The sequence below is a fragment of the Populus trichocarpa genome, chromosome 15 (assembly GCF_000002775.5).
Source record: "Populus trichocarpa isolate Nisqually-1 chromosome 15, P.trichocarpa_v4.1, whole genome shotgun sequence".
Taxonomy (NCBI): Eukaryota; Viridiplantae; Streptophyta; class Magnoliopsida; order Malpighiales; family Salicaceae; genus Populus; species Populus trichocarpa.
In genome coordinates, this window is record NC_037299.2 from 12233472 (window position 1) to 12243964 (window position 10493).

Sequence of the window (10493 nt, forward strand, 5' to 3'; positions counted from 1 at the left end):
ACTAAACCAAATCCAAACCGGAAAAAACCGAGCCAAACCAGTTTGAACCGATTTTTATCCTAAAAAACCAAACCGAACTGAAACCGGTCAATTTAAACTGATCAGTTTCAGTTTTTTTATTTTAAAATCAATTTAATTATTTTTTTATAAAAAACCGAATTAAAAATAATCACCAATTATCTGCTATACCATTGCGCACTAATCGTAATTAAAGCACTGCCAATAATGTGATCGATAGCTCGATGTAATGATTATGAACTTGAAAAGGAGGGAAAGTTGAACAAAGCCTTGCAATTTTTCCAACACATGCTGCTCAAGAAGATAGGATGGGCCCGGGGGTGGCTTTAATTCTCCGAGATTGTGGTAATTTTGTTTAAAAGGATGTTTTATTTATAAAATATTATATTAATATTTTTTTAGTATTTTTTTTATAATTTCAGTATATCTATACAAAAATATTTTAAAAAATCATTTATATATTTTGAAACGATAATTATTTTAAAAAATAACATGTACTATAATCTCAAACATGCAATTTACAACAAGGATTAACAAATTAATAAACATTATTTTGAAAATCTAGGTGAACCTAACACTAGAAGAAGAAAGAAGAAGAGGAAGAATGGTGGTTGGACATGTTATTATTTTGCTTCATGACTAGGTTTCCAATTTCAACTGTTCATGTTTTCTTCAAGTGTTAACCTAGGTTAGGTGCGAAATAAAAACCTAATAGTAAAAATAATAATTATAATTTGTATGAATTGAACTCAGGAACCTTGTACTAGTTGATGTGTGGAATGCTTTCAATTTATCTATGACTTAGAGCTTGTCTGTGTGGTTGCGGGTACTTTTCAAATAACTTTTCGTGCCAAAATGCAAGTCAATGATGTTTTTTTATTTTTTAAAAATTATTTTTAACATCAGCACATCAAAACAATCTAAAATATACAAATCATATTAAATTTTAATAAAAACAAAATTTAATTTTTTAAAAAATACAGATTAAAACGCGTTCCTAAACATGCTCTTATATTATAGACTACCCTTGTTTCTTAACATTTATCCTTAGCGAGGATCCCGCCTTTTTTTTTTTATCTTCAATTGTGACAAATAAGCTATTCAAGGGCTACATGGGGCTGTAGCTTCTTGGGCTCTTTTTGGATATACATAAAATATATATATATATATATATATATATATATATAATTTAAAAATATTTTTACTACGAAAAGCGATAGAACAATCCTAAACGGTGCATGCTTAGAAATGTGGTTTTGTATGATTAGAAACACGATGTAAATTGTGTTTTAAAAATTTTGAATTTTTTTTATAAAATTTTTTTTATGTTTTTAGAACGTTTTGATGTGCTGATATCAAAAATAATTTTTAAAAAATAAAAAATTATTATTTTAATATATTTTTAAACAAAAAAACTTTTTGAACCGCAACCGCTGTCACAATCTCAAACAGACACCATGAATCTGATTGTGCGGGTTATAGTTTTTAAATAAATTAAAAAAACTACATTGTTATTAAAATGAATGAATCTAGTAACTTATTGATTCGAGACTCATAGTTTTATATTGAAATAGATTAGGAGCCAATAAAATCATACATGAACAATCCAATATGTCAACTTGTTATAAAGTGACATAGTTAAAATCCTAGCTTGTTTTTATTATTTTTTAAAATAAAATAATATTATTTTAATTTCTTAAAGAAATTTTTGAAAATACACTTGACCTTTATCAATTCAATCTCAACCACCCAGACGGAGCCGGTTTTTATAAGTATGTGTTCGTGAGCATCAACCTCTAACAAGACAAATCCATTAACGCAAGGCTCATAAAAGTAGTTAAGAATCTATATGATATAACAAAAAAGCAACAACAAAGCGGAGTGGCGCAGCGGAAGCGTGGTGGGCCCATAACCCACAGGTCCCAGGATCGAAACCTGGCTCCGCTATTTTTTATTTTTTTCTTAAATTTCTGGCTCCATCCCGAAACGGTCTCTTCCACTTGTAATGGATAAATTCGGAAGCTTTTTGCATCGTACAATTGAGACACGTCTCCTCCTCATAAATTAGGATTATCTATTTCGTGATCTTGAGAGCATGCTGCTGCTGCTACAACCCTAGTCTAGTCTCCTCTCTGGGCGAGGTAAATGCCAGAGATTAGGCATGGACAGTCATTTCAAGGCCCCGTGAATGCAAATTGGCCTGGTTAAATTGCTAAGTCTGTGGCTAATTAATGATTAGCCTTTTCTGCTTACCCTAATCTTACCTCATAATCCATCTTAAACATGTTTAATTTGGACATGAAATCCCAAAGCAGAAGTCCTCTCTTTATCTTCAACAATCAATGCCTCACTGTACAAGCAATTCTAGCCAAGCGGTGCATGGTACGATGACACAAAACAATTTGCGTCACTCAACATGTTACATGGACCCAATCGAGCTTCTGGGTTTGCCAATTGCCACCACAAATAATAATAGCTATAGCCTGGATTTTTTTTTAAGAAATAATTAGTATAATAAATGTAAAATTTTTAACGGAATATCACTGTTTAAAATATATCCACGGAAATAACAGACTTTAACTTTAATGTTGTCATGACAACTTAAGATGGTATGAATATTCAACATCAATAATTAATATTTTATATTAATTGGTTGGATTCTAAGTTTATTCTTTATAAATTGCTAGTTTGATTGTTATAAACTCTAAGGCTTATCTAACCGTTAACTTTAGGGTTTCGAGAAATTAGTCAAGGTATATGTAAACTAGTCAAAATATCCATAATTACAAAAAAAAAAATCCCAAATCACAACAACGATATTTAGTGTGTGTTTGGCTTGAAGATATGATCGACTTTTTTTTAAGGTACAATATTTATAAAGCACAAATCACGCCTCATAAAAACAATTTATTTTTTATACAAATTCGATTAAAAAACTATCATACTTCCAACTTAAACACCCTTCTAAACAATTATCACGGTTTTAAATTATAATATCATCAAAACGAGAAGGTTATTAATCATCAAACTTGAGAAGGTTATTAATCATCAAACTTAGATATTTTCACCAAAACTTTTTCATACGTTTTCCGTGCTAATTAGAAAATTTATCCCAATAGCCTGCAGGGAAGAAATATAGTGTTTGAGGTTGACTGGAAGGGTTCCTGGCCTGGAGAACCGAGCACCACGTGGCAGCTTTCAACGGCCATTATCCTTCTATTCCAGGGTCCGAAATTCTCCTGGAAAATTACAACCGGATTAATATTCCATGCAGCACTGAGCATTGTATTGAACGATTCAAAGCCTTTATCATAGCATTTTATATCACAATTAAAATTACGCTAAGCAAACCATCTAATTGGTAATCCAGTGATAAGAGTTTGAGACCAAGATATTTACTCTCTTTGTAGTCTCAGGTTCGAGCCCTGTGATTACTCATATGATGGCCACTGGAGGCTTACATGGTCGTTAACTTCAGGGCCTGTGGGATTAGTCGAGGTGCGCACAAGCTGGTCCGGACACCCATATTAAACTAAAAAATAAAATAAAATTACGCTAACCAATCCAGCAAACATCAACACAAATTTTGTCAATCAACGGCCAGAAGCTTGATATTATTAGTCATAGGATGAACTTAAAAACAATACATAACAAGTTTTAGATACAGTTTTTGAGATGAATCAAAATATCTGTCTTCAAAAAATGCATCGAATTCAAAGTAATTAAACTCGGTTTGACACATGACTGCTCTCAAGACTCTAGTTATAACCCAAGCGCGATAATATTAGTTGATTTAGATTAATTAAAACTATACAGTTTTAATTTTTTAAAAAATTACAACGATATTATTTTTAATTTATTTAATTTACAACCGAGTTTTGACTGAGTTGTTTTTATTTGACCAAGTTAATTTCCTCTTGATTTTTTTAAACATAACTCGGGCTAGGTTATAAATTAACCAATCCTGAGTTGATTTGCCGGATTGATTCGAGCGCAACAGCAATAGATGCATCCACTTGTGTCCAAAATCAACAAAAAAATAAAAAAAATTAATTAATAAACTTAACGTATCCAAAAGGGAATAAAAAACCAGCAAAAAAAACCAACCCATGCAGACAACAAACCCTTTAATATCGTCTGAGTATCAATTTGTTGACTCATTCACGCCCGACACAGGAAAAAAAAGAGAAGAAAAGCACGGAGGTGTTTTCATGTCAGAGATATGCATGTCGGTGTTTTTTTATTGGTCTATAATTGTTTTTTTTATTCCGTCTATGTTGGTTTGGTATATTAATTTAAATAAAAATGTTTTTTTTATCTATTAAACCTTCAAATACTTAAAAATAAAAATATGAAATAATGTATTAATTTCTTATTGAGTCCTGACTCAAAGAACTATATTTATGTCTCTGAATATTAAAAAATATTTGAAAATAATATATTAAAAGTATTTAAAAATATGGTAACGATTGCTTTTCAAAATATTTTTATTTTGAAACATATTAAAATAATTTTTTTTATTTTTTTAAAATTATTTTTGACATCAGTATATTAAAATGATATAAAAACATCAAAAACATATTAAATTAAAATTAAAATAAATAAAAAATTTTTAAAAAATTTTAAAAATATTTTCAAACCACAATGCCAACATCTTCTAATCTCAATCAATTAATGCTTAAATATCTAAACTTAAAAAAATTAAAAAATATCTTAAATTACTACCTGTTTTTTTCTTTCTAGATTTATTAACTTGTCCTCTATAATCATTCATGTGTGATTATCGAAAACGATGGCTGGGTACAGATACAATGAATCAATGATCCGAGACGAAAAGTTTTACTTACCACACGCCCTTTGGTTTTGGGTTAAACTATAACAATACATGCCAGTGGTTTTATAGCCTGTTTTGTATATGTTTTTTTGAAATATTTTTTATTTAAAATATATTAAAACAATTTATTTTTTATTTTTTAAAAATTAATTTTTAATAAGGCATATACATGGCAGGCTAATGGATGAGCATATCCCATACTCAGCAATGGCAATAAACAATTAAAGGTTGACAAAGACATGTAAGAAGAAAAAAAGAGAACCGCAACTTGAACACAGACACAGACTTGTGGTTTTATAAGAAAGCTGTAGTCTTCAAAAAAAGCACAACACCAATTTTCAACCAGTCAGAAAATTCTTGGTTAATTAAATCTAGCACTGTCTCACAGAAAAAAAAGATAGAGAAAGATATAATTACAGGTGTTAGAGAGAGAGAAAGGAGCCCATTTGATTAAGAGAGAGGAGAGGAGGAGATATATATAAATATATATATGGAAACAGGAGGAACTTCAAACAGAAGAGAAGAGACTCCAAGGAGAAGAAAAAAGAAGAAGATTTAAGACCATTAACGAACTGGGTTTTTGTTTGTTTGCTTAATTGACTTTCAAAGAATTCGATGCTTCTGGGTTTGATCAGTTGATGGATTTTAACTAAGGTACTATGATCATGGACTTATTTTGTTTCTTGGTTATATATTTATTTGGTTTCTTGTTTTGTTTGTTTGATTTTTAAATTGGGATTTTGATGATTAGCTTTCGTAAAGTCCATACCATTTGTTAAAGTTGTGATCTTTTCATAATTTTCGTTTGCTTTTTTTTTTGTTTGGTTGCCCAGATAATGGAATTTAGAATCGGGTATTAAGGTTGTTGTTGTTTTAGTTTCGAAGTAATTAAAACATAAAGCTGAAAACAAATGCTGTATTGGGCTTAGTTAAGTGCAGTTTTAAGTTTTATCTGGACATAAATGATCTTCTTTCAATTGGTGGTATTAAAAGCGCTTTCTTTTTTCGGAATTTCTCGTGGGCTTGATCATTTATGAGTAAATTTGAATCATATTTATGTTTTTAAGTTTATTTCCATCATTTGGGTTATTCTAGTTTTTATAAGCCATCTGCAGATGTCATGCTTCTTTAATGTTTTGGACCGTAAGAGTCTTATAGAGCTAATGTGCTTCTACATGTTGTTCCAGGGATTGATTGCTGTAAATTATGTTGGATGTCTGGTCTGTTCGAGTTTTCCCACACAATCTAATGGAAGAATTGTAGTTGAAATGGAGTTGCTTTTGGTGACAGAGAGCAGTTGTGCTGGTCATACGAGGCAAACTTGCTTCTCTGATACATGAGAAGTTAAACATTTGAAGGTTTGATATTATTTAATGCCACTCGTAGAACTGGAGGGCTTGCGCTGCATTCGTTTGCTTTGAACATGATGCATCCATTATTTTGATGTCTGTGTATGATTGAGTTTGGAAGAGAGTTAGGAATACTGGAATAGAGTGCGTCGGACAAAGAAACTAGAAGAGGATCCTGTTAACTTTTGGTAGGACAATAGACTCAACCTTAAGGATGGGCTTGCCTCAGTTCTCCTCCAGCAGCATTGCCGAGGAAGCAGCCACATCTTTGAGTACAATTGTGCAAACTTCACCTCGAATTGTTGGTGTGAGTAGTTGTGATTTGAGTGGGATGTATGGAGGAAACCTTGGATATCGAATGCAGGTGGAAATGCACTGCGCTTCTCTTACAGATTTCCAAAAGAAAACCGTTGTAGAAAATAAGAAGGGCTTGTTAAGTCATAAAAGTGGACAGAATATCCAGACACCTATTCCTAGGATTGTTGGTTTTGAATCAAGGGGATTGAATTCTCCTGTTGGTGCATTTAATGGAAACCAAACTGCTTCTACTGTAGTTACTATCGGCTCTAATGCAGTTGAGTCCACTGGATCAGACAAGAAGCGGTTATTGTCTCCTCTGAGTGGGATGCTTCACCCTGATAAGTTTAATGGTGCTTCCCTAGACACCGGTGATGGTGTTTGTAAGAGTAATCTATGGGGTAGCAAGGACAATTACAAGGTTTCTATGTCACAAGAACATAAAAAGGCTCATATTGGAAATTCCAGTTATTTCAAGTGTTCAAACTGGTCTGCATCTTGTCTTCCGGAATGGAAGAATTCACCTGTTGATAGTTGCAGGGAAAACTCCATATTCTTTTCTGATGGTCCTGTGCTTGAGACAGAGCTCAAGGCACACGATCAATTTATGTCTCCACCTGGACTTAATTATTTTGGAAAAACAACAAAGGCAAGACATCAAACCAGCGCTATGGCAATTCCCTTAATGAAAGCAGCATCACCTCCCTTGTCATTGTCCCCTCTCGGTCCAAAACTCTCTGAAGGAATAAAATCTCCAGGAGGGTGCAGCCATATCACCAGACGGCTTGATGATGGCTATCTTACCTTCACTGATATGGAACAGTCGCTTGATGGAACTGTATCTGGCATTTTATCTTCCCGGAAGGATAGGGTTTTTAAAATGCTTGATGAATCATTAGATGATTTTGATAATTTGTGCACAAAATTTGATGTGTTTGCTCCTGAGATTACCAGTGGCATTGGACAGCCTTGGTGTGAGGATTCAAATCTTAGTTCCCTAAATGTCAAATTATGTAGAAGTTTTACTAGCGTGCCTGTTAGAAGGTCTTTGGTTGGTTCGTTTGAGGAATCCTTGTTATCTGGTCGGTTATCATCTGGTAAAGTTAGTCAGGTTAGCATCTCAAATCTTATGCTAGAAGGTTCTTTTTGTTTGTTTGATTCAGAAAAGGTATTCTGTCAGGGTAACTTTTAACTCATAACTCCTTATCATTTCTGTTTTTCAGAGAATTGATGGGTTCCTTGCTGTTCTAAATGTCACTGGAGGAAATTTCTCTCCAAAGGCACAAAAACTTCCTTTTACAGTAACTAGCGTGGATGGGAATAACTACTTACTCTACTATTCATCGATAGATCTTGGAGGGAATGTGCAAGAAAATAGTGACCAAAAAATGAGGAGAAGCCTTAGCATTGATGATTCACGATCTGATAGAAGCAGGCTACGAATACCAATGAAAGGGCGAATACAATTGGTAACTTATCCTTCTTTCATCCAAGTTTGTATGTTAATCGAGTTAGAACTCAAATTTCATTCTTTCCCCAAGGAACAACGCTTTTAATTTAGGTCTAGCATGAATGAGTTTTGTGCCTTTGCCATGCGATGCTGATCTGCCTGAAAATATTGTTACCCATAATCAACTAGGTGATGTAACAACATTCTACATCTCATTTTTTAAGCAGGATCTGAGAGGATAAAGAAAATGATACAATTATAGTTGAGTGTGGGATTCTATTTCTGGAAGGTCTGCTAACATGATGTCAATGCACTTATATTTCAGTTGTCTTGTCAACGTAATAAAATTTGGGGAATTATGGTGCTCTGATATTTTGAACTTCGTCAGACAGTTGTAGCAACTTTTACTATGTGAATTTACATTTCTGTTGGTTCTTTAGCCAAAGACATGACACTGACAGACTGAACTGGTTTTCGGCAGGTTCTCAGTAATCCAGAAAAGACACCCATTCACACTTTCTTTTGTAGCTATGATTTAAGTGACATGCCAGCTGGTACCAAGGTAATTGAGGATAAAACATACATGATTGTTTTTGAATTAAGATTCCACTGAGAGATGGATAATTGACTTCATAAATTTGATTTGTAAACACTTGCATTTGCATGTGTTTTCCTACCACATGAGCTGATGTATGCTGTTATCATGCTTGTATGTTGTGATGTTCTCGACGAATCTGTTTTATGTGATGACAAAGACCTGAAATCCTTGCTCGAGTAGAACTTCCTCACCTGCTGTGCTATTTTGGTCGAGTGCTGATCATTTTGAATGCATATAAAATAATATAATCTGAAGAGTACTGGATTATACTGAGCAATCTGAGTAATGTTTTGCATGCTGAATTGAGACCATGAGACACCCCTGGGGTTTTGTTGAAAATATAGGATGCCTTGTGTCATGATTTCCCCTTTACCATGAGCTTGCGCATTGGTTGAGATGTTCTAATGAAAATGATGTATAAAGCAGTTGATGATTAACTCCTTAGCTCTGAATCCCAATTCTATATTCATTCTGTATAAACTCTTTGTTTCCTACATTGTTTAATTCATTTGACCACAGTGCAATGAAATTCCCAGAGTGACTTCTTTTTTGTTTTTTGTTTTTTTTTCCTTTTCCTCTTTGCTTCTATGCATTTCTCAAAAGACATGTCTGCGCCAAAAGATCACCCTATCTTCATCAGCACCAGCTTCTTTACCAGTGAATGTAAAGAACAGAGATTCTGACATGAAAAATGATGCAAAGCCATCTTCAGTCCCTAAAACTAATAATTGCTTGCCTCATGGAAGAGATGCTACCAATTCAATTCGACTTGACACTGTACATAATACTAGATCTCCTGACCATAGCAGATTCAGTAATAGTGAATGCAAAAATACTGGTGTGGAGGGCTGCAGCCCTCCAAATTCATCTCGTTTGTGCATAAGAAAATCTGTACATGGTCCTTCAAAGGTCAATGAGAACACCACTGGAGCTGGTGCTCTACGATATGCTCTTCAGCTCCAATTTATGAGTCCACTTCCCAAGAAAAGTTTAAGGTCATTTCAGAGGAGCACATCTGATCCTTCATCTGTACCAGCAGCAAACAAGATGGACATTGTCAGTGAGCAACGCTTCTACTTGTATAGCAATATGAGGGTAGTGTTTCCACAGCGCCATTCTGATTCAGATGAGGGCAAGGTATATTTTGTTGGAGTTTATTATTGTCCTTTAATGAGAAGAAATCTTCTTTCCGTGAAAAGCATGCTTTGATCTGCTTATTGTTTGTTGTCTTGAATGACACTTATGCTGGGCGAGCATCCATGGCCATGGACATGCATTTTAGTTTCATAGTCTTTTTGTCCCCACATGATTTAATTGTGCTGTTTTAGCCATCTTTTTGGTCATCCCTAGCTAATTTAAATATGTAGCCTCTACCTGCGAGCAAAACGACAGGCATTGTTGTGATGGCATCCTAACAATAAGCAAATACCTTAGGACTCGATGATCCACGTATGTATCTTCGAAAATAAGCTCCAAATACATGACAGATATTGTTTTTCACAATTAGAATTTACCACGTGGTTTTGTCATATGCATCATTCTTTCTTTTTTATTGACATTAGTGATGGATTAATAAAGGTGGGACTCAAACCTGAGATCTCATCCCTTGCTTTTGCAAGAATACCACTGAGCTACACAAACACATTGCTGCATATGGTTCGTTTTGTGCTAGAATCATAAGAATAATCGATTTTCACTTTGGTTGTCTAACAAGGCATTCTATTTCGCATTGCAGCTAAAGGTGGAATATGATTATCCCTCAAACCCAAAGTACTTTGACATTTAAATTGCCCAGTAGGTTATCTTCTCAAATGTTGGTGATAAAATTGTTGTACATATGTGTACATTTATTGTCATTCTCTGATGGGGGCAGTAAGCCCTTCTAGCTTGTACAGATTTTCCTTTCTTCTAATAATAAAATGATTTAATTTAATGATCATCATGGTC

The 10493-nt window shown here is 33.7% G+C and overlaps 1 protein-coding gene and 1 non-coding gene across 3 annotated transcripts; both read left to right on the top strand.

Annotated features, from left to right (window-relative positions):
• The first annotated feature begins 1893 nt into the window (after positions 1 to 1893).
• Positions 1894 to 1965, top strand: TRNAM-CAU (transfer RNA methionine (anticodon CAU)). The gene has a single exon. It is a non-coding gene; the product is annotated as a tRNA-Met (tRNA).
• Positions 1966 to 5084: 3119 nt separating this feature from the next.
• LOC7454752 (uncharacterized) lies at positions 5085 to 10485 on the top strand. Of its 2 annotated transcripts, XM_024586593.2 has the most exons (6): positions 5088 to 5506; positions 6040 to 7609; positions 7722 to 7967; positions 8430 to 8510; positions 9150 to 9683; positions 10282 to 10485. In XM_024586593.2, the coding sequence occupies exons 2-6, from the start codon at positions 6416 to 6418 to the stop codon at positions 10330 to 10332; spliced, it is 2106 nt and encodes a 701-aa protein (XP_024442361.1). In that variant the 5' UTR covers positions 5088 to 5506; positions 6040 to 6415; the 3' UTR covers positions 10333 to 10485. The 2 variants fall into 2 exon arrangements, with proteins under 2 accessions (XP_052303533.1, XP_024442361.1); XM_052447573.1 differs by lacking the exon at positions 10282 to 10485 and having other exon boundaries at positions 5085 to 5506; positions 9150 to 10075.
• The last annotated feature ends 8 nt before the right edge of the window (positions 10486 to 10493 follow it).